This window comes from the organism of the source record quoted next, unplaced genomic scaffold (genome assembly GCF_019419815.1).
Source record: "Pyrus x bretschneideri cultivar Hongxiangsu unplaced genomic scaffold, Pyrus_bretschneideri_v1 Contig16, whole genome shotgun sequence".
Taxonomy (NCBI): Eukaryota; Viridiplantae; Streptophyta; class Magnoliopsida; order Rosales; family Rosaceae; genus Pyrus; species Pyrus x bretschneideri.
The window spans coordinates 5,610,723-5,635,039 of record NW_025999457.1 but is presented as its reverse complement, the minus strand read 5'-3'; the positions used below and the strand labels follow the sequence as shown (position 1 = coordinate 5,635,039).

Sequence of the window (24,317 nt, the reverse complement as noted above, 5' to 3'; positions counted from 1 at the left end):
AGGACAGCAATAATCTTCGTTATCAAACGGGATTTAGATATGTTCATAGTACGGTTTTCTGGTTAGACTACACAGAGGCAAAACAAAATGACATCAAACTTCGTTTACTCGTTGATGAATAGACAAAGCCACATCCCTTCTTATACATCAGGCCCCATGCCAGATTTTCATAGCACCACACGTTCTTGTTTGTCAAGTAGCATTTATTCTAAATTTGTTTACAATGAAACACAAGTTATATATCCACAAATTCTTGTTTGATAGGGCATAACGTATGCCTGTTGGTCCACTTGTTTAACATCCAGTGTGCAAGCTATTGATTATTCGAGAACATGTGGATGCAGCAAAGGGTTATCCTGTGGTTAGGAACCTAATCCAAAAAAGAAATTCGTGATTAGTGATTAACAGGCATGTCTGAAGCAAAATGCCTCTTATCTAACAGACGTAAATAATTCCACTGGAACAAAATTCATGTCTAGTGGACCTTGTGTTGTTGTTATCCGGAGGAGGTGGGAAATGCTGCTTCCACACAAGATCTGTCAGAAAAATCTGTCGGAGTAGGAGTTACGTTAGGAGTTAGGTGAGCAGCAAGACAGGGCCATGTGATTTGGTATAAGCTAGTTTCCCTCATCGTTTCTCTTTGCATTGCCTCTTGACCATAATTTCATGTACCATATGATTTTTTCGCATACCCTTTCGTCTATATATACACATGATCAAGTTCACAATGGCATTAGCAACTCAAGTCTCCACCTTCCTAAGAATCAAAGCATTCTACCTTTTCCAAGTCCTTCTAATTCCTTTTCTAGTTCTTTTATCCCCTTGAGAACATAAATCCATGGGTTTCCGGTTGCCTGGAATTGTTAGCGCCAAGAGAAGTCTCGTCCGGTCTCTATCTAATTCAAAACAGACGGCTTCAAAGACCTTAGATATACCAAAAGGCTATTTTGCTGTGTATGTTGGGAGAGACAGAAGAAGCGGTTTGTGATTCCAATATCGTACTTGAATGATCCTTTGTTCCAAGATTTGTTGAGTCAAGCTGAAGAGGAATTTGGATATGATCATCCCATGGGTGGTATCACAATACCTTGCAGCGAATACACTTTCCTTCATCTCACTTCCCGCTTAAGTGCATGAGTGAACACTAAAGAAGTGAATATGCGATCCACTTTCATGTCCAAAAGGATCCTCATTTTGGAACTCACTGAGCTACGACGAAGGAGAGGCTATGGTCCATCATCCACTGAATCAACTCACATCCTGTGTTGAGGTGAAGCCATCAGTAATACTGAATCAGCCAGCTGTGATCTGAGAAGAAAGTCAGAAAATTAATGAAGCAGACAAACGACGATATAATCAACAAAACCCAACTTTCCAAAAACGATGACTCAAAACTTTTCCACAGGCGCTGTTCAGAGTATCAGACATGGGAATTTAAATTAACCCAATTGGTTTTATATTGGCTGCTCTAAGTCAATCAAATGTAAACCTGCTGCTGCTCTTGAGCAAAATATATTGGAATATGAAATAAATTTATATCTTGATCCAGTTTTTTGTCTTGATATTTTAATTATACTTCTAGCTTTGGTCTCTCAAAAAATAATTGTACAATGTAATCTGTTATATAATTAAATTATCAATAACAACAGATTTTTCTCAAGAAATGACTTTCAATTAGTTATACTTCGTACTTTATATAAATCTGTGGTGCCTCAAGTATTAGTGTTGGGCTTCAAAATTATCAGATATATGTGCTAGATAAATAATATGGGGAATTTCTACACTATTTGCCTTTTATCTGATAATTAAATCCTGTGACTGGGTAAAATGTTTTCACCAGTGTCAGTGCAACTTTTAGATAAAAAACACTGGGATTGTCGTAGAAAAATTTCTGAAATTTTCCAAATAAAGTCTTTCAAAGTTCACAACTAAATGGAAATGATAAAAACTGGAAAAACCAATTAAAGGATAAAGATTAGAAAAATGTATCAGCCCTTATAGTAGGTAATACTTAACATACAGGTCTTAATAGACTCGGAAAAATATATCTGGAAAAGTTGTATATGGCAGCAAATTGTGTTTGGATTGACAAGAGACATAAGCATTGAAGGATCACATGGCTGCGTCTTCCGTCGCAGTCTAAAAAATTTGGTAGCAGTTGAGTATATATTTGTTGGTGGACCTTGTGCCCTACCAATTTTATGACTACCTGCAAACCACAAAACGTATTTGAAATTTTAGAGATGTGTGGATAGGAAAATCCCCTTGAGACTTCATTTCAATACAGGACTTTCATACGCTTTTGTCTACGATTACTTAACAGAACCAGATTAGCATTCTTTTGATGGCATCAATCTTACAATTTCAGACGTAATACGACAAGTTAGGGGCAGTATGTACGTACTGCATATCCAATAATCACTTTACGTACGTAAAACTCTCAGCCAGCCCAGGAACATTGCCTCACCTGATTAATCAACTTTTTCCTGCAAATTGCTCTTTCAAGAGTCCGGTAGGCAATTAAATATTTCCTATTTCAGGTCTACTGATATTTAGCTTCAAATGGTGGTCGAACATTAAATCAGTACAATTTGTTGGTTACCGTCTCATGGAATCTTCTAGATTGCCGAAATAAAAGAAAACACCTCCAAAGCTTGTTGAGATCGACGGGATACTAGATGAAACAACAAACCCACATGCTAGGGGTGGATTTTGGTTTGGCCCCTTAGGGTAGAGCCATGAAGTGTGGAGTGCCATTGGTGTCTTCGTTGAGTGAGTAAATGCAATTTATTAGTAGACCTAATTAGTACTAGTCCAATTAATCGGCAGTTTGAATTGGTGGTCACGTAGACAAGTGCCGGTCTCAATCATATATGCCTCTTACCTAACCCACATGATTCTTTGGGACGGAATCACATTTGGTGGTCCTTGTTGTTTGTTATACATATGTGGTAGGGAAGAGTTCCGTGAGAAATCTCTCAGAGGATTGCGTTACATGAGAAAGATGACAAACCCCATGTGATTGCTCACACGCTAGTGTCTCCCTCATTGTTTCCCGTCTCAGTGCCTCTTCACCAATCACTATACCTACCTAAGGATCTTCTGCACTCTCTTTCGTCTATATATAATCTGAACAACACAGTTAATCTTCACCTTCCTAATAAGCTCAAACTTCCTCTGTGTTTTCCAAGTTCTTTGAAATCTTTTGCTTCTTCTTTTGCCCTCTTGAGAATATAGAGTCATGGGTTTCCTTTTGCCTCGAATTGTTACCGCCAAGAGAACTCTCATTCGCTCTCTATCTAGCTCAAACCAGACAGCTGATTCAAAGATCACGGATATACCGAAAGGCTATTTTGCAGTCTATGTCGGGGAGAGCCAGAAGAAGCGCTTTGTGATACCAATATCATATTTGAATGAGCCTTTGTTCCTGGATTTGCTGAGTCAAGCTGAAGAAGAATTTGGGTATGATCATCCAATGGGTGGTATCACAATTCCCTGCAGTGAAGACACATTCCTTCATCTTACTTCTCGCTTTAGTGTATGAGTGAACACGAACCGATCATCAAGAAAAGGCAAAGCCTCATTCCAGAACTCACTCAAGAGTCGAGCCCAAGAAGATTAAACATCGAGATTGGATGATGGAAAGGCCACAATCCATCATCCACTGAAATGACACATTGTGGGTTGAGCAGACAGAAAAATTTATCAACATGACAAATGATGATATATATCATGAACATTTGGTCCATACAACACAAGTCCAATTTTAATGCGAATAGCATCTCCAATGGAAATGTCAAAAAAAAAAAAAAATGTCAAATGTAAATTTAAAGATTTATGTGGCAATTTCAAATTTTCTTGTGCTCCAATTAATATGTTTTTTCTTAAGCAATTAATATTTGTAGGACCCAATCTTCAAAACAAATAAATAAAAACTAATTTTCATGATTTATGATTGGTGCATTACCAGGTCCCACACAATAAAACATCTAAAATGTGTTTTGAATATAAAGAGCAATATTGTAACTACAACAACTATATATATTACTTAGTAGTTAAGGAATCTGTTAGTTTGTTATATTTTTTTTTTCCCTTAGTAGTTATAGTTACAAGATACTTGTGTATAAATACTCAAAGTGTAACATTATTCTTTCATGAAATGAAATCATATTTTATCTAATACGGTATCACATGCCTTTTGGTTTCACGACTTCTCTTTCCTCGATCCCAAATCTCTCGCTTCAGTCTGCAACTTTCTTTTCTGATTTCTTCATCATTTCTTCGATTGTGATCGTGTTCTTCGATCTTCAGTCACCAATCTCTGGCAATGGCAACTTCTAGATCTCCTTTGTCCAAATTGACTTCTCTAGTTCATCCTCTTCCGACTACACCTCCAAAACATCGTCCATGCTGCATCCTTCACAAAACATCGTCCATGCTGTATCCTTCACACGTAATCGTCCATGCTGCATCCTTCATAGGTAGAACTGTTCGCTGATCATAAAATGGCACCACACTTTGAAGGCTATCATAGTACACCAATGCCAATAACTCGTGTATCTCAGACTGAACCACAAAATGAGAAAAAAATCATTACATTTATCAAACACATCCCAAGGGTATTCTAATATCCAAAATCAAGCAAAAAGGGACTAGCTTTTTTTTCTTGTTTGCCTTAATGGCATGCTAAGAAATAAAAAATCTATTCATGATCCAGCACAAGATGGTCCCCATCAAAACAATTTTAGACTTTCTATTTGGTCTTATATTCTGCCAATTGAAAAAAAAAAGAAGGAAAATCCCCAAGGACCTGTATGGCCAACATGACCAAGAAAGAGAAAAGACAAGACCCCACTCCCCACCAGTACAATAATATATAGGAAAGAAGGGGGTCTTACCTGCTGAACTGGTGTCTTTGCCAAAGCCAAACTCATTAATAGACACCGTCTGCTCCTCCTTTGACTTGTCTCAACTCTTTGCGGTAAAGTAGCATTCTTCCTCCATCCTGCCACATTGATGTGCTTACTGCCATCATTTAGCAACAAGTCTACTTCCTGTAAAAATGATCATTATAAAATGAAACTTTTCCACACCAAAATCTTTTGGTTTCTACAGAATTCACAAATCAGAATGATAAACAACAAACACTACCTCATCATGGATATTTCCGAGTCTCTGCCAACTTTCAAAACGTAGAGGATTGTAAAGTAAATCATATTTGAAGAGCTTTGCATTATGTTGTACAAATTCTTCCCCTTCCTTGGTAAGCACAAAGCCAGGCCATTTATCAGTAGCATTCATTTCCTCAGACAGGGCAAGGAAATAATACAAGTTGCAATAGACATCCAGATACGGCTCCGAGCTGCAATTATTCAATAATACAACTAGAAAGATCACTTCTAAGAATTATGAAATTTATGAATTAACCCTCAACTGAGAGAACAATTATTTTCAAATACAAATTAGGAAATCTATTTATGTATACTGGTAATGTCGTCTGTTGTTTAAGGTTTCTCGCATCCGGGAGTATAATCTTTGTTACGGTTTCAAGAAAACCATCAGACCCAGCCTCTTCTGAGAGCTTATCTTCACACAAATGAGGGTCATCTAAGAACTTATCTATTGCATTTCCAGCTAAAACATCTTCTGGTGGTTGTGGAAAATGTTTGTGTATGGCTCTGAGTACTCGTCGAACTTTAACTAATCCTGTCCTCTGCAACATACAGGCATACCAGTAGCCAAATAAATGTTGGGGAAACTAAATAGCTGTGGGTGCTACAAGGCCTTGTCATTAGGACCCTTGTGATAAATTGTAGGGGTGTGATATTCACACACCGCTTTTTACTTCTCACACACCCTTCTAATTGAAGAAGATCAAGGGACAGATATCAACAAAAGGTGTGTGAGAAGTAAAAAGGGGTGTGTGGATAGCACACCCCAAATTGTAATGATGAGGATAGGAACATGCAATGTACGGACACACATGGAATTAAAAAAAAAAGGGAGAAAGAAGGGAGGAGCTCACAGAAAAAGCCTTTGCATAAGGGAGTATGTACTGAAAAACATCAGCACACTGTTCCTTTGTCTGGTAATCACCGGGGCTAGTATTTTTGTGCACAACTAACTCATCTTCATAGGATGAATCAGATCTAATATTTAGACCATAGAAGCAGAAGAAACACCTGATCCAATGCATAATCAATTTTTAACTCAAGTTCCTCCCTTTCATCTTCAATGAGCTCATCTCCAGCTTCATTTAATTGATCACTTTCTTCGCACTGTTGAACTTGCCACCTCACCCATCTACATGTTGCTTTCCAGCTTCCAATTCCATGCTGTCCTTATCTACGGCATTCTCAAGTGAAGTGCTTTTGGAAGGTATCCCTTCAGAAGCATCCTTTCCTACAGCACTTGTATCATCTGTTCCAGTGTGCACCATTTCCAGATCAGTATCTGATTTTGATTCCTTGAGAGACACTTTGGCAGGACAATTTAGGCAAAGCTGCTCACTAGATTGAGTTTTTTCCTGGTTTGATGAGTTAACGTTAGATTTAAACTTCATATCCAAGGCCAACAGATGCTTAATTGCGAACTTAAGAAAAATTCCTTCCTCCACTTCACCACCCTTCCCGGCACAGCAAAGCCCATACTCAGCGAGTAAATCATGCATTGTCACAATTAAGTCCACCTACGACGCAAAATCCAAAAATTTAAAAAGAGGTAAAGAGAACGAAACCAAAAATATTCCTGAAAGAGTTCATTGTATGAGCAACTTGAGTTCACAAGACTCACTTGAGTTTTAACATTTATCATGGCGTTGAGGTGCTGAATCTTGCAGAATGCGATGGAAGCTTCAATGAAGCAACTTCTTTCAATTTGATCAGTATTTGCTAGATCAGAGGACTTCTTAGAGAGGAATATGCTTGCAACGTTGTACATTACTGACAAGAGCAAGCATTGCATATCACCTATGCTGCCCATCGGAATAGTGTCCTGCAAGCATAAGATATAATTACATACTGCACAAAACATGAAATTACAAAATCTCTAGACTGATCCATAAAGTTAATTCACTTTTGAAAACCTAAATCTTTGTTTAATTGGAAAAAATGTACTGAATTTTACAGTTTGAGGTAAGCATGATTGATTAGCAAAGCTATTTATACATGAATATCGATTGACTTACAGAAGCCCCAGATTGATCAATCAAGTTCTTCACTTGTGACACTCATTGAGAAATAGCCTTCACTTCCTCAGCAACCAATAAATTCCAGCACTGCTTGCTTGCAATTTCTTTGGTGTCTATGTCAGAAGCATAGCGAGTGCTTGATCCTGATTTCAATAGTAAGGATTTACAGGAATTAAGGCATTCATCAATCCCTGCTGCTGCCATAAGGATTTGCAATTTCCGCTGATGGCAATTCAAATAAACATCAACATCCATAGGCTTTGTCTTCTCACATGCTTTGATTAAAATGTCTAGTGCTGATACTTCAACAGAAGTAATTTCCTCTCCGCCTTTATCAGCTAAGCGCAAGGGTAATGCATCAGGGGGAGCATTTTTTGTTGCAAATAGAAGTGGAACAAGCAAGGACATGCACTCCATATACATTTCTTTCTCAATCATCTCACCCAAAGTCTTCTCCATCAAGAAATCAACCTTTAAAATGTTAATTTCATGGAGAATTCTATAAATGGTTAACTCTTTAACAACCTTGCAATATGGAAGGCAGATCACACATTGGGAATCATTCGGATTTTCCTTCTTCTCCAAAAGAGACAATGAAATACAGAATTCTTGGTGGGCTTTTTCCTTGTTGCCATCCAAAACAGACAACCGTCCACTTAACCAGAAAAAACGAACCCAGAAGGAACTGTTACTTGTTAAAGAACCACCTAATGATACATCCTGGCAAACAGAGGTGTTCACGGATATTCCATCAGCACCAAAGAATCTCTTAAGCCCAAAAATACATTCATCTTCCACGGCTACTGATTTGATAATTTTACAAAGATGATAAGATGCCTCAGACATGAATTCAGATAGCCTGAAAACATCGGAAGACAACGACCCAAGATCATAATAAAGTTCAGCAAGAAAAAGACAACATTCAGGGCTCCTATCCTTCCCCCAATTCCTTGTAATTCTTTCCAACTCCAAGAACTTAACAAATGTATCCTGATACAAAAGACCTCTACTTGCAGCATCCTCTAAAAGCAAATGAGCCACATAGAAAGTACCATAGTTATTTGATGTTTTTTTAATAAATCTGGACACGTCACCATATTCGGTATCCCATGGATTAGCTTGATCATGACATGAAACAGAACTATGACCAGAATCTTTGCTTCCTGATCTACCAGCAACAAAAGGTTCTAGATATTGAAGTACATCCTTGGCCTGATCCTTACCATTAGCAAATTCAATATCTTCTTTCCCCGGTTTACGGCTTCTAAGCCTTTCAAGACAAGTACTCCGCCTTTCCTGTGGTTGGAAGTCTAGAAAATTTGTTGCTTTTTCTATAACAACACCTGTTCGTTCAGTGTTACAATCAGCAAATACAGCATTTCCACTGATTGGGGATAAGTTAAACCCTTTCCTTTCCTCAAATCCTATAGTACTCTCTGAACTAGGAGGTAAATGCAAAATTAATCTGACATCTCCAGATCGGTATGATTTTGCATCCCCCACCTCAGACTGACACCCATTTAACGGGAGTAAGATATCCAAGAGTGCATCAACAAGAGCAGCCCAAGAAGCTTCTGCAAGGTTCAGATCTATGATCTGCTTCAGCATCTTGGATGCAGCGCCCTCCTCTAGATTTTCATCAGTAGCTTTTCTCTTGTCAACGAATTTTAGACGGACATGTTTAGGTTCTAGCTTATCTATACCTCTAGGAGCAAATGGAACTGGCTCGGACTCTTCAATGGTTCTCTTGACATGCAAAGCACGAGAATGTGATGGCCAATGCCTCAAAATTAACTCAGCCACAGAAAGGCATGCAACCTCATCACCAATAGCAATAAGAACTTCCAATAATTTCTCCATGCAGTTCCCTGCATAAAAATTTCAGAGAAGACATAATATGACTCTGTCAAAATAAGGTGCTGAGCCCATCACTATGAATATAAGAGATGTATTGTAGTATGGATGTAGAGAAAAATAATTCAAACATCATAAATTGCTCACAATTATTAGGGCTACATGCTCAAATGCCCAACGGGATATACTGAGAGAACCCATTGAGCATGACAACGTTCCCAGCTGGTTCCAGACAACAGAATCTTTGATATCAATCTCTACAGCTTGAAGATAACTTCGTAAAGCATTCTCATAATATGCTGAACCTTGTTGAAGGTAAACATTGGCAAGGTTCTTCAGAGCCAAAAATCTGCAGTCGGCATGAAAAATATAATTGGAGAAAGATGTTTACGGACATCTTGTTCATTTTTTTTCTTTTTATCCCTTTTATTCTCACAAAAATATTAGTGAGAGAAAAGTTACAAAACTAAAATTCTACAAGAGACTGATTCCTCCTATGTGAATTAGAAAATTGTACACCGACTCTGAGAATTGCACAAAGTGTATTATGGAGTAGTGCAGAAATCCAAACCTGAGTTGCAATGGATGGCAATCACTAACACTACCATCCACCTGCACGGCAATGGAAACAAGAATAACCACCTATTCATAGACAAACAACAAGACTGCCATCTAAAGAATGTCCGCTGAAGGTCCTATGCTCACCTGCTCATTTTCTATAAGAGGATCTTTTAGGACGGATTCTAACAGCTTGACAGCCTTTTTGTATTCCTTGACTTGCAATTTGTGAAGTCCTTCATGATATGTTTGTGAAAGATGGAATTCCTGCCATGACCAAACTAAACAGTATGAACTCTATCTAATCACTGATCAGACAAGGAAAACATCTTCAGCTGAGAAAATCTAAACGCTTCTGAATCGGGCTACCATACAGAAAACCCGCGTCCAATTCACATTTTCGGGCTCACTCATTTTATTGAGACAATGACAAGAAGTACAATAAACTTCCCAAATATTAATGCTACACAGAATTCAAATTTCTCTCCTTTGTCCTCAATAAATTGACTTCTGCTAAAAGTGCTCGAAATTAATATACAATCCCAGAAAATCCCAACTCATTCAGCTACTTCAACCCAAAAATAGCTGAACTGTAACAGAAAAAAGTAGAGAGAGAGAGAGAGAGAGAGAGAGAGAGGGAGGCATGCCTGAGCTTCTTTGGTGGGAACTAAAGGTTCCCATTTGCCTTTGGACTCCGTATCATTGATAGCTGCAATCGAGAACTGAAAAAGCATAGAAATTCAGAACCCGAACACCGAAAACAAAATGGAAAAAAATAAAATAAACTCGATCGAATGAAAGAAGCGTTCGAATTACTCACCATTGTCGAAATTCGAATGCAGCAATGGAGTAGTTGCAGAGAGGAACTCTGTTCAACTAATACTAATTCTATCTACTGAGAAGGGGATTAGGGATTTTGCTCTGCAAAATTAACGCCAAAAATATAATTCGATCAGAGCTGGCTGAATAGCTGTTATTATTATTGAGCGAGGGAGATTTCGGTAGGAAGACGAGTAACGGCAACCGGAGTGCGTCGTTTTAGCGGTTTTATTAAGTAACGAGAAACTTAGAACGACCGAAACGCTGCGTTTAGTGCTTTCTTCTTCTATAGTGCCGCTTTCTAAACGCTGCGTTGAGAGATGGATGCTGCTGACTGATTGGTTCCTGAGAAAATATTCACTGATCGATTCCGAGAAAATAAATACGCAATCTACCCCTGCGGGATTCTTTAAGCCCTAATTGCAGCCGCCGATCGATCATTCTTCTGTTTCGTTTCCCAGAAAGGTAAGGAAAACTAGCTTGCATGTAAAAGCGACTGTCGTTCTTTGATTTGGAAGGATCAAAATGCTGAAGGAATTGTTAATCTTTCTTCAACCAAAGTGACAGTATCTTTGCTTCGTAGATTAGTGGAGCTCCAGTGGGGTTCTTTATTTCTTGTTCGATATGAAGTTGTCAACTTGATTACTCTGCGGTTTTTGTTTCCCACCAACTGTTTGATGAAATGCGCCAACCAAGAAAGAAAACCACTGAAGTGTGTTACTCTGGTTGGTCAGGTTCAGGAAGCTATGCGTCGAATACGTATTCATAATCTTTTTATCAGCCTCTGCATTATCTGCATCATCATCTGCTGCTCAAATTCAAGCAAGGCGAACGGGTTAGTATTATCCGAATGAAACCCAATTTGTAATTTTTCTGCTATTGATTTCGTTCTATAGGAGCATTGGTTAAACCCAATTCACTGCTCTACACCTCTTACAGGACAGACATCAAAGTTTTGAAGGTTGGTGAAGAGCTGTGGAGGGAGACTCTACCGCTACATTCGGGTTCATGCCTTTACCGGCTTCATGGACTCAAGCCTTATACTTGGTATGAAGTGAAGATATCATATCCTGCTTCCGTATGTATTTCTCAACTTTTAATTTGCTTTGTGCTGTTCAGCAATCCTCTTATGGGTTCCATAACTTCTATTGATGCATGTTAATAGATACCGGCTAGCTTTTCCTTGCAACTCAAGAAAGGGGACTTGGAATTGGCACTGACTGGGAACCGAAGATTACTAGATACGGAAAAGCTTATTTTCAAGACTAAGAGTCTTGGCTCTGATGATCAGGTTTGATTTTTTCCACTGACCCTTTGAATTGGATGCATTGTTGCACCATAACTTGCATTTTCCGAGATGCCCTGTAAGTTTTTGGACTCTGATGACTGCTCAGGGTGATAATGTCTGTGTTGGTGAGCGTGGAGCCTGAGGGGGTTGTTGCAATACCAAATGTGCAAAAGAGGAACACATCATATTCAACATAGGTAATGCAGATATCAATCAATTGCTGCCATCATGCCACTAATTACAGTAAACTTTGCGTGAGAAGTTGGTATGAAAAGGGAGCTGTTATTGGCACTCGAAAAACCATATGCAAACTGCACTTTGAGTTGCACGGCTTGCCAATAACAGCTCCCGTATGTAAATGTTTTTCTTTATCAATCTCCCTCTTCTTTACTGTAGATTTTCCTGTTACAATTTGCTTTTGTAACAAAGTTCATCTCTTTTATGTTGGTGGCAGTTTGTGATGAACTAGTATTGGGGATTCCGTACAAAGCTTGGTGGATTGTAGGCTTTGTAGTGGTGTGTTTGGCCTTGGCATTCACCGTACCATCATTCCTTCCACCGTTTTTGCTGCCGCGGGTGGATGAGAATGCTTCTAAAGATTCTTGAACATCAGACTCACAAAAGCAGCTGGCTTCGTCAAATTTTGGTATTTCGGTATCATCCTGCATTTCCACTTTGCAGCGCATTAGAGATTTGAATTCAGAAGCAACTTTCGGAGGAAGCACTTCTTGTTTGGCTTACAATTCGAATGGTGGTGCTTCTTAATTTTCTGTTACTTGTTGGGAAGATTTAGCACATTATCTCAAATTTGGCATGCACTCGGACAATGAAATCACTTGTAGCTACTTATAGCACATTCAGTCCTTTAATTTACATTCTTATTTTTCTTTATTTTTGTTCAAAAGTAAACAGTTGTTATCAACACTTTAAAGTAGTCATCTCATTCTTCTCGGATCGAATGAATACACTAATGTGGTATAATTTGGATGGATTATTTTTAAAGTCATTGAAAGATTATTCTTGTAAAACTCACTCTAGATTGAACAAATACAAAGTTACAACAAACAGAATATTTATAATAATACATTAATAATCAAATAACCGATTTCCGTTCGAAGTGAGCTTTTGCCAAAATAATATGTCAATTAAGACTTCTTGGATCAAGAGATTATTTTGTAGGGAAAGAATAATCGAGATCTACAATGAGTTAAGTACGTTAACACCATTGAAGTTTGGTGAGTTTTCACAAAACTCCTCACATTTGAGACATTACATTAACACCCCTAAGATTTTAATTACCAATCCTTTTCCAACCTTTTAGGGTTTAAACTATAAACCTCTAGTTCACTGCAAGGCTCCCCAACATGAAATCAGACCATCCTTATAACTTTGGAGTCGTAAAGTCCTGGGTGAAGCCAAATGAAACAGTGAGGTGAAGAACGACGTCGTCAGGAGGTCCGTGCTACGATCGGTGCCTAGAACAATTATCAAATCACGTCTCAGAATGATTATCAATAGAACACGTAAATTACATAAAACACATCCTCATGGACGTTCTAGAATGATTTGAAACCCATTGACCAAAAGTCAATTGTTGGTCAAAGGTTGACGATAGGGTCCATAACCCTACGTAACTCAATCCGGAAGATCCACATCTCAGATTTCTAATATGTAATTTCCCAAGAGTTTCAATAAGCTTCTAGAACAACATCCTAAAGTTTCGGAATGATCCAATAGTCGAATCTCCTCCAATTGCTAAAATTAAGTGGCAGCCAGCGTTTTATTTTACGAGCTTACAAATCCAATTCAGGAAGATCTGTATGTCAGATTTCTGATCCGTAAGTTTCTAATATCGTCAAATATTACGTAATATAATGTATTAAGGTTTGGTGAAGATCTAACGGTTGGATCGTCGATTCACATAATGTCCAAGTGGCGGACCTTAGCGAAATTATACCTAAACAATGGAATTTTGTTAATCGGATGTCAAATATGAAATTGGGACATCCAAATTAGCTTAGGAAGGTCAGGTAGAGTCTCGGCCCACGTGCCGCCGCACGCGATGGTCGGCCACCCCATCTCGCCAGAAAATTCAACTATTTCTAAAAATTCTCAAATTTTACAAGAATGAAGATCTCAACGAGTAGAGTAAGTTTCATACCTGTGGCCAAGTCCAATTTGGCCGGGAAAGGCTTCAAATTGCCACGAACCCGCCGGAAACCTAGAATGGGTGTTCGTCGATTCGACTTCTCCGGTGTTCCAACGCCCATATCTCTGGTTGGTCTTGTTCCTGGGTCCAAAGGGAGTTGATTAAGGGTGGTGATGGGTGATGAAACTCGCCGGAATGGAGGAATCACCGTCGAACACCTTCAGTGCTCCGATGGAGTTCTACATGAAATAGGACCTAAAACCCTTCAATCTTGGGCGGGAATGGTAGAGAGGAGGTGGTGGAAGAAGTTGTAGGTGTTGGATGGTGATGATTCAACGGAAAAAATAGCGGAATTAGCCAGAATTGGGTCGGATGGGTGTGCGGGTGTAAGGACCGACAGGAATGGAGCTTCCCTTTTTTTTCTTTTTTTTTTTCTCTTCCTGATTTCTGATTGGTTGCTTCTCTCTCATCTGATTGGTCCTTACCCTTTAATTGGATTGGTCAGTCTTCCCATAAGGTGGGACTTTAATTGATTTAACTAAACTTTAAATAACCAATTTCAAACGTCCGTAACTATACCGTTATAATCCGGACTCACAAACGACTTTCACCTATGTGTTTGTACCAACGAGTACTACACAAATACGCTAAAGGAATAAGTCATATGTTTCTCTAGACGATGGTCAACGGAAGTCAAAGTCCTTGCCTCTAGGATCATTTTCGTCAATTCCCTTGATTAAAATAAATAAAAACGTAAATTTAGGGAATGGTTGTCACAATCTACCCACCTTAAAAAAAAAAAATTTCGTCCCCAAAATTTGAAAACACTTGATATGCATAAAATACTTAGGATAGAAAGACAATGTATATCGAAGAAATCGAGTTAGAGTGGTTACATAAAAGAGATTGCCATTCCGTCGAGATCGGAGTGCAATGATTTCTCTTTCATGCCTCCAAACTCAAACTTTCATTCTCCTTCAGTACAATACTAAAATATAAAATCCTTTATAAAAACATATAATAGAAAAATAGGTATATAACAACGTAACGTCAAAGTACATATATAATAACATAAAGTTAAAATAGTTGTACTGAAAACAAAACTGAGCATAGAAAAATTTTACCTACGCATTTGTAGTGTCACGTACTCCAGAGGTAAGTGTGTAGTATCTTTGAGTCTAGCCCAGATGATGAATAAATAACTAGACATATAAATAAATAAAATGCTAACGTCGACGGACCTAAATGTCTACTTGCTTAACGAGTTCAACAAATAAGTTCTCAATATTACGGTCTGTAGTCCGTAATACCAACAACTCACTGTTGTCCTGATAAGTAAGTAACAAATTCCCAAGGGTTCAATATTACCAACTTGCCCCTCGTTGGGAAATACACATACATCGTCTGAATAAGCCTCGATCGCGCTAGCAAACTACCCTTTCGAGTAACGTCATCAACATTACACAATTTCTATGTCGTAAACTCAATCATTCGAATACCTTATTCGCAATACTCGTTTAACAAACATGTTCCATGCATAAAATATCTATACCACGACCCAAACAGTACCATAGCTGAACCAAAATTGTAACTGTAGTTACATACAACTCAAAAAGATAAGTGTCTGCTACAACCATGCTAAAGAATGGATAAAACATAACACGTACATTAAGGTCCAGATAATTCGTTCAGACTGGGTGTTAATCTGAAGGTGAAATGTAGCACTGAATAACAACTTAGTACCCAAGGCTCTCCAAAAGACTTCCAAGATTGAGAAGTGATATGCGCATTATAGTGAGATACGGTAGTGACATGCGCACCATGTAATTGAACAATGTAATCCACAACACCTTAGCGAACAGATTCAATATGAGTTTCTCTCAATTTTAGTGAAAATCTAAGTTGAGAAGGCTAAATCAAGAATTTGAGGGTCAAAACAAGTCCATCAAATCTAGAATTAAAGATATCTAAGTTGACTGTATGACCTCACACTACAAAGGTAGTTTACAGAATATTCAATCACCAACGGTAAAGGTTTATTCAGCAGAGTAATTGTTGGGTGATTGAAGAATTAATGGTCACAACTAAAATTTCAATGTCCGAGCGAATATACTCGACCGTCTGTCTACCTCAGAAATAAAATGGAAAGCAGTGGAGTAGACACGTACTTAGGGGTGGTTCGGTATGGGATCCCATACCGAAACCCTTGTCCCGATTCCCAAACCGAAATTTCGGGAATCCCAAATTCAATACCAATCCCAAACCAAATTTTTGGGAATCCCGAAATAATTTCGGGATTTCGGGACAAATCGGGAATCCCGAAATGCTTTTGGGCTTTTGGACTAAAATTTGACATATTATACTTTTGGGCTAAAATTTGACATATTATGTTTTTGGGCCCAAACTGCCAATTTATTATTTCTACTAATTTGCCCACTGCCCACTGCACAAATTTGACATAGTTTCATAAATTAAGTTTCAATCTACCCACTGCCCATTTGTGCACAAAGTTTCAATAATAACAAAGTTTCAATCTGTCCACTACACATGCATTATGCATGCAATCAAAATAAATTAGGTACCAAACTCAAAAGCAAAAATAATAGTTACAAGCCAAGGTTTTAAAATAAATAAAGTAACAAACTCAAAAGAAAAAATAATAGTTATAAGCCAAGCTGGGTGGTGATTCTGGTGAAGGAAGGCTGGTGGCACAGTGGCTGCGCTTCAAGCTCTTGATGGAACGGAAGTAAAAATTGAAATGGGGGATCTGACCTACAAACAAATGAACGGCATAGATTAAATCTAAAACAATGAACGGTTGAAATAATTCTCTTATAATTAAAAAATAATATATATATATAATATTTATTTCGGTTCGGTATGGGAATACCGAAAAAATGGAGATGCAATACCGAATCCCGTACCGAAAATTTCGGTTTGGTTCGGGATGACATACCGAAAATTTCGGGAATTTTGGTTTGGGATCAGGATTTTTTCGGTTTGGTTTGGGATTTTTGGGATTTTTTTCCAGCCCTACACGTACTCATGGTTAACTGAAATGCTTTCCAGCACAAGAAGATGAATATGGAATCCCTGTCAGATTAAACACCGATCGAAACTTCAGAAAATCTGAAGAATTCAAGAATGAACTAGATATGGCCCTTCTGGACCAACAAAAAATGAGTTGACTTGTCATGTCGGTCGATGATCACTGAGACATCATCATGATCTCCACATGTACAAAATACCTTGTACTGGGAGCTTATGATGATATTTTCCATCTCCATTCAGATACAAAAAGTGATTACAACCATTCGAATGATTCTTGATGATTTGTAGGTAACACCAAACCACTACTCGTGAATTCCAACTAAAATAAAATAGTACATGTTGAAAGTACTTCAAGGGTAGATACGTCTTTTTGCACAATCGGGGTGATACACGATAGTGCAATCGTAGGATTTGGTTTGGTTCCTCCATTGTCGTTGCCATGAATTTAGCTCTTTCCAAGAGAAAGTGTAGTTGGGAAGTTTGTGAGGTTGGTGAAGATTTTGGATACGTTTCTCCACAGAGAAGTGTCATCTAGTTTTCAAGTGAAGGTGATAATTGTTGACTCTAGGTCATGTATATGATGATTCATTTCGAACGGTTTTAACCATTGGAAAATATAAGCGATACTCCGTCATGCTACCTCTGCATAGTCGGGACATCCAAAGAACACATCATCATGGATTTTCAAAATGATCAATGTCATCTAAAAGCGTAAAACAAAGGTGAGATGAGACAACGGTTCAATTGTCAGAAACTTTATTCATAATCAACACCCCAAGCTAAACTAGCTTTTCTTGGCCGATAAGTGAGGAAAAACACTATAGCCGAAAAATCGCTAACCAATTGTCGATAGACTCGACAAGACCAAGTATATCTCGAATCTCACAACACTTTGTGAGAATATCAACTTTCTTCCGCTACAACCTTTTGGAAAAAAGAAAAGAATATCTTTTACTAAGATCACGTCTCCCAAGAAAAGTACTAATTTAATCAAAGCTAATGGTTGGGGACTTTGGTACAAAGTTGACTGCCAATGTTTAGAGATTTTGATCTTGCTATCGGAATAGGTGAGAAGGTCGTTAGTACGACTACTACAAATTTTTCAGACTAAGGAAGAAAACTCGGAATCTAGAATTGGTCAGAGAGATCATCAATTTGAAGTACGAGTTAATGGTTTTTAATCGTCACCCAAATAAGTTGCTAGAAAACCAGGTACAAACCCTAGGTTTGGTCTTTCGTCTTCTAAACTAGGTTTGAGATTCTCTAAGACAAAGCATTTGGTTGGGTAAATTCCTATTCGGTAAGCTTTTGTAACTAAGTGTTCTCAATGATGCAAGTGTGTGAAAAAGATGCAGGAGAAACTGATGTAGTACAAGAAAGTGGATTGATGGCGTAATCTACTTTTATCATCAGTGGTATCCCTGGCAGAATTTTGAGAAGTGACGGCAAAGATATGCGTCCTCAAAACGTACCATTCTACTTCCTTCCTTACAACACGTGCTACTAGGTCTCTATACATTCCCAAAACTTGTTTCGCTCTAATAGCGAAAATTTGAGTAGTGATGTACTTCCGATGCTTATCTTCAAGCTTCAAATCACTTTCATTGGCGTCAAGCAATGCAAGAAGAAGTTAATGCCCTTAACAATACTGGCACACGATCTCTTGTCCTTAAGTCTTCATCTCAGAACCTTGAAGGTTACAAGTGGGTCATTCGAATCAAGAGAAAGCCATATGGAACTATAGATAGGTACAAAGCCCGACTAGTTGCAAAAGAATTCAATCAACATGAAGGTTTAGACTACACTAAAATCTTCAGCCTATAGCCAAACCAGTCACCATTAGGCTTTTACTAACTCTTGTAGCTCAATATGATTGGTTTTTAAACCAACTCGATGTAAGCAATGCCTTTTTACATGGTACTTTTACTGAATCTGTTTTCATGCAACAGTCCTTTGGCTTTGAAGATTCAACCAAGCCATCTCATGTTTGTCACTTGCATAAATCCTTGTACGCTTTAAAACAAGCTCCCAGAGCTTGGTATGAGAAGCTTCATAAGGTTCTTCACTCTCTTGGCTTTGTAGGTTCTCAAAGTGACCATTCTCTATTTGTAAAAAATATTCCAAATTTGGTTTTCATCCTAATCTATGTGGATGACATTTTAGTTACTAATTATTCTTCTGCAGCCTGTTAATAAATGATTAAACAACTCAGCTTACTATTTCCAATCAAAGATATTGGAGCTCTGCATTATTTTCTTGGCATAGAAGTTAAAAGATCATCTTGAGGCATATTCATATCTCAGACAAAATATATCGTGGACCTATTATCTAAAGCCAAAAGGGCTAGAGCCAAACCTTGCAGTACACCACTCAGCACCTCTAAAATTGATCATGAGTTTTTATTACTTGAGAATGCTTTTGAGTATCGTTCATTAGTTAGCGCTTTACAATATTTTACTTGGATAAGATCGGATCTCAGTTTTGTAGTCAACCTTGTATGTCAATTCATGCAAAATCCTAGAATTTCACATCACCAAGCAGTTAAGCCAATCCTAAGGTACCTGAAGGGTTTTATTGATGTTAGCTTATGGTTCTCAAAGTGTTCAACTGATCCCTCATTCACAGCTTTCTCAGATGCTGACTGGGCTGGTTGTGCTCTAGATAGACGATCAACTGGAGGCTATTGTATCTTTATGGGAAACTCTTTGATTAGTTGGAGTGCTAAAAAGCAGCCAACTGTAGCACGATCTTCCATAGAGGCAAAGTACAGATCTCTTGCCAACACTGCGTCTGAGATTACCCGGATATGTAAACTGTTGGTTGACATTGGTTATTGCTTGCCTTGTTCTCCCCACTTATGATGTGATAATATTTCAGCCATATCTCTTGCCAAGAACCCTAGTTTCCATGCTCGAACAAAGCATGTTGAAATAGACTACCATTACATTCGAGAAAAAGTATTGGCAAAACAGATCTTTGTGCATTTTGTTTGTACTCAAGATCAGGTGGCTAACATTTATACCAAATCTCTTTCCAAGTCAAGATTCATATTCCTCTGTGACAAACTTCATCTTGAGTACCTCAGTTTCGTTTGAGGGGGGATAAAAAGGGCAATATTGTAACTACAAAATCTAGAGATATTACTTAGTGGTTAAGGAATCTGCTAGTTTGTTATATTTGTTTTTCCTTAGTAGTTACAAGATACTTGTATATAAATACTCAGAGTGTAACATTATAATGAAATCATATTTTATCTAATATTTAACATCTTTTTTGGAGATGGTCTAAGGCAGTAAAGTTGTCTTTTATCCTATATATGTAAACTTCATTTTTCCTCTCCAAAACATATGAGGGAGTATTTAAATGTATTTATGATCCACATCGATTCTTTTCTTGTAATTTTCATGAAATTTTGAGGGCAATTAGCTGGAATAAACATATTTTGACAACATTCATAGATCATCTTTATAAAAAAATTAGGCAAATTCAAAACTATTAAGGCATCTAATTGTAGTGAAGAGAATAGACGAATATGATTTTTCAAAGAAATACTAATATAACTACCATTTAATCTAGTGGTCAAATGGTTTCGGATTTGGGTGATTTTTCGTAGAAATGATCAATGAGGAAACACCTAAAAGATGAACGGTTTGGATCATTGAAATACGATGTAGAGTGAGCCCTACAAAAGAGTGTAGTCGGCAGTAGCGTTGGTGTAACACTCTCAAATTCGTACATAAATAAGTGCTACCTATCCTACTTAGTAACTTAATGCGGAAGATTAATCGGCAAACCTCAAATTCACATTAGTAGGAATATTCCAAACCTTGTCTCAAATAGCCATTTAATCTAAAACGATGGTCGAATGCTAAGCTCTCGAAAGAAGGTCAAAACTACAAATCATAAATTAAATTCCTAAAAGTCCATAAAAAAATCACTCATCTTATCAAAAGAATATTTCTACTATTAGTTTTTTATTAATTAATATCACCCATATTGTTTGTGGAAGGTTTCTTGGATTTGTAGTGGAGGGCTACAAAGCAAAAACTCAGGGAACTTTGCTCCAATGCTATGTAAAATTGGTAATGTATGAGAATTTTGTGTGTATGATACAATAAAAGACTGTACAAAGAAAGTTACATAACTTGCTCTAGATGAATGATACAATGAGAAAATTAAAATGAACTCCTAAATATTATATACAAATCTTAACAAGTACCGATCACAAGTTCAATGCCAAGAAGTAAAATGAAAAGTATAAGACAAGAATGGATAAAGAACTACAAACGAAGAATTTACACCATACGGGCTTCAAAGAAAGCATTTGACTCTTTTTGTAGTTCAAAATTGGGTTCCTAGATTTGAGGACAATAATCTTGAAAGTTCATGACATGGTCATTCTGACTACTTAATTTTGTGTATATATTCAATCATATCTTAGCCTATTCTTCAGCTTGATATATCGCGAATTCCAAAATGATGATGCCTTGGGCGTGACTTTGGAACACATATTCACTTCCTTGGCGTTTACTCACACAAACGGGAAGTGAGATGAAGGTATCTTCACTGCAGGGTAGTGCGATACCACCCATTGGATGATCGTATCCAAATTCTTCTTCAGCTCGACTTAGCAGATCTTGGAATAAGGACTGGTTCAAATATGAAACCAGAATCACAAACCGCTTCTTCTGGCTTTCCCCTTTCCCAACATAGACTGCAAAATAACCTTTAGGAACATCTGACGGGCTTGATGGTGGTTGGTTTTTCTTAGCATGTGCAATACCAGGCAACCGGAAATGTGGAAGATATATGACTACTGACACATCATTTGACACATCACCACAGTTAGTTAGGAATGCCACATCAGCTATTGTAGTCTGTTAGTTTGTTAAAAGTTAGTTACATTGATAGCATAGCTGATAAGCTACGCTCGGTTGTTATATAAGCTTGTATCGAATCATAGTGTGATTATCCTTTCTATCTCTAAGAAATAACAAAGTCTGCATTCTCTTGATTTTCTCTCTACATTTCTTCTCATACAGTTCTTATACTTTTTTCTGCAAAACATTCATCTGTGTATACCTTGATGAATGTTATCAGGAAACCCATGGTATTAAAATTTCTCTTTAAGATTTCAAATGATCTGATAAATTTATGCTCTAAGAAAGAGCAGCAAGCAAACCCGGGCTTATAATTGCATATAAAGTTTCTCAGCCTCAATAATCAGAACATTTACATATGATATTTGGCGAGAGAATGTATGAAGCATTGGGGCTCTTTTCCTTCTAGACATAAGCCTTTAGAAATTGCAAAGAATGACGAGGAAAAATATTAATGGCTACGAAAAAAATTTGTCCACAAATAATTAGCATTGGCTCCACTTTGTCACAAGCCTGTCTGTGATCTAATTAGCTAGGGAATTATCTTAAAGGTGGGATATAGACAGTTATAGTTACATCTATACAGCTGCCGAGAGTGGCAATTGAATGCGGATTGTCAAGTGACCCAGCTGCTCAAGCATTTAAATGTTCACGTGGCTATGACTTCCAATTTCTCAAGGACATCGGTTACGGAAAAAATATGATTGGTGAAGGACCGTGGTGGAGCCAGTTGATAGTCATTTTCTCGTGGAAAATCGCATGGACATGTCTTTCCATCTAATCAAGAAAAATGTACGAGTAGAAATGAAGAATCATAATACCCTACAGCTACATCTTTTAATAACTGCACAAACTGAAAACGTATTGAAACTAAATAAAACATAATGTCCTACTCATGTTCGGAAGATACGCTGACAAGATCACTGGTAATCCTAACAATCAACATGATGTTATAAGAAAGTTTGAGTGAGTGGTCTGCAGGAAATTGAATGGGATTGAAAAAAAATCTAAAGACAGAAGCATTTGCAAGTTCACATGGCTCTGTCTTCAAATTCATCATCTTGTCAAAATACATTAATTGGTGGTGATTGAGAATATATTTCTGTTGAAGTAGTGCATTCTGTCCAGCAGTATTTCATCTAAAATATTGACGTTGAGGTGGAAAACAGCACCATGTGATCAGTGTCCCTTCTATGCCCTATATCAATATGGTCTTAATTGTGACCACATATTTCTTTCAACAGAGGACATCCTACATAAAACTTTAACTATATATATTTCATGAGATTTGCATTGCTATCCATTCAAGCCTCTGCATATTCTCAACCCTTCTCTTCTTCTTGCTCCAATAACTTCCACCGGAAATTTCTCCAGAGACATAAAATCATGGGATTCCGTCGTCCAAGTGTAACTCATGCAAAGAAAATTCTTCGGCGGTCTTTTTCAAATTCAAGTCAAGGTGGTTCATATAATTTAGCAGATGTCCCAAAAGGTTATTTAGCGGTTTATGTTGGGGAGAACCAGAGACAGCGGTTTGTCATTCCTATATCATACCTCAACCAACCTTCATTCCAAGACTTGCTAAGTGAGGCTGAACAAGAATTTGGATTTGATCATCCAATGGGTGGTCTAACAATTCCCTGCAGACAAGATACCTTCATTGATATTATTTCTCAGCTTTGAATTCATTGTGATTACGAGTTGCGTCACATTTTTGTAAACCAAAGTTTTTCTTCATACTGTACAAATACTTTTCCCTTTTGTGAGTGCGAAATGTACTCTCTGAAGGATGATGTGAATGAAGATTATAAATGTGGATAAGGATGTTTGGCTCTGATGTACATAAAAGTTGCAGTAATAATTCATTAAATGATCACAGCATTTTTGTAAGGAAAATACTATTTTGCTGTGAAAATAACAGCTCAGTTTTACAATTTTTGGAATTGTGCTGTACCATGTTTTTGTTCCAAATCTCAAATCGGGATTTACAACTTATAATTACATGGTTTCATTCCTAATTACATCGAAGCGTTTAGGAGCTCACTGCTTTAGCTAGACAACTTAGCTAAGCCTTACTATATGGAGGTTACTACTTAATAGAGATTAATGGATACAAAGTACTGAATCAATAGCGGGGCATACAAAGTCATAGGCTAACAAATCTCTCCTTAATTATACGTTTGATTTATCATGGTTGAGGTGTCATGCCCCGATTTTGAGATACACCCAAAATTAATGGGTGATAGAAAGATGTAGGATACATAAGAATTCACTAGAACCCAAACATAAGATATATAAGATAACCAGCAGAATAAAAAATAATAATACATTATAGTTCTCATTTAGGAATTCCAACGCCTTTGAAGAAATTTGGAATTTCTTAGCATGAACAGTGCCCGGCAACCGGAAATCCATAATTAAAAATTTCTTAATGAGAAAATTAAGCAACAATGGAAATTTCACATGAACTTGTCTCCAAGTAATAACCACCAATGCCATCAGATCAGATTAAAATTTGCAGAAATGAAT

At 37.5% G+C, this 24,317-nt stretch overlaps 3 protein-coding genes and 2 pseudogenes across 5 annotated transcripts; 4 read left to right on the top strand and 1 right to left on the bottom strand.

Moving 5' to 3' along the window:
• The first annotated feature begins 349 nt into the window (after window positions 1–349).
• Window positions 350–1,548, top strand: LOC103938999 (annotated as a pseudogene).
• Window positions 1,549–3,241: 1,693 nt separating this feature from the next.
• Window positions 3,242–3,544, top strand: LOC103957860 (indole-3-acetic acid-induced protein ARG7-like). The gene has a single exon (XM_009370081.3). The coding sequence runs from the start codon at window positions 3,242–3,244 to the stop codon at window positions 3,542–3,544; it is 303 nt and encodes a 100-aa protein (XP_009368356.2).
• An 875-nt stretch (window positions 3,545–4,419) lies between these two features.
• On the bottom strand, window positions 4,420–10,580 carry LOC103957885 (annotated as a pseudogene).
• A 120-nt stretch (window positions 10,581–10,700) lies between these two features.
• LOC103957883 lies at window positions 10,701–12,599 on the top strand. 3 transcript variants are annotated; one of them, XM_048581054.1, is made up of 6 exons: window positions 10,701–10,885; window positions 11,004–11,255; window positions 11,360–11,498; window positions 11,586–11,711; window positions 11,815–11,905; window positions 12,163–12,599. In XM_048581054.1, exons 2-5 carry the CDS (start codon window positions 11,098–11,100, stop codon window positions 11,848–11,850), a joined length of 459 nt encoding a protein of 152 aa, XP_048437011.1. In that variant the 5' UTR covers window positions 10,701–10,885; window positions 11,004–11,097; the 3' UTR covers window positions 11,851–11,905; window positions 12,163–12,599. The 3 variants fall into 3 exon arrangements, with proteins under 3 accessions (XP_048437011.1, XP_048437012.1, XP_018505538.2); XM_048581055.1 differs by having other exon boundaries at window positions 10,988–11,255; XM_018650022.2 differs by having other exon boundaries at window positions 10,707–10,885; window positions 11,155–11,255.
• Window positions 12,600–23,063: 10,464 nt separating this feature from the next.
• LOC103938992 (auxin-responsive protein SAUR21-like) lies at window positions 23,064–23,609 on the top strand. The gene has a single exon (XM_018645407.2). It carries the CDS (start codon window positions 23,070–23,072, stop codon window positions 23,469–23,471), a length of 402 nt encoding a protein of 133 aa, XP_018500923.2. The 5' UTR covers window positions 23,064–23,069; the 3' UTR covers window positions 23,472–23,609.
• Window positions 23,610–24,317: the final 708 nt, after the last annotated feature.

What these genes read in the sequence shown, in the direction of transcription:
- LOC103957860 (XM_009370081.3), top strand. Translation starts at nt 3,242, where the DNA reads ATGGGTTTCCTTTTGCCTCGAATTGTTACCGCCAAGAGAACTCTCATT.
- LOC103957883 (XM_048581054.1), top strand. Translation starts at nt 11,098, where the DNA reads ATGAAATGCGCCAACCAAGAAAGAAAACCACTGAAGTGTGTTACTCTG. An exon ending in AGATATCATATCCTGCTTCC is followed by an intron (nt 11,499 to 11,585) that starts GTATGTATTTCT and finishes GCATGTTAATAG; the next exon opens with ATACCGGCTAGCTTTTCCTT. An exon ending in GTCTTGGCTCTGATGATCAG is followed by an intron (nt 11,712 to 11,814) that starts GTTTGATTTTTT and finishes ATGACTGCTCAG; the next exon opens with GGTGATAATGTCTGTGTTGG.
- LOC103938992 (XM_018645407.2), top strand. Translation starts at nt 23,070, where the DNA reads ATGAGATTTGCATTGCTATCCATTCAAGCCTCTGCATATTCTCAACCC.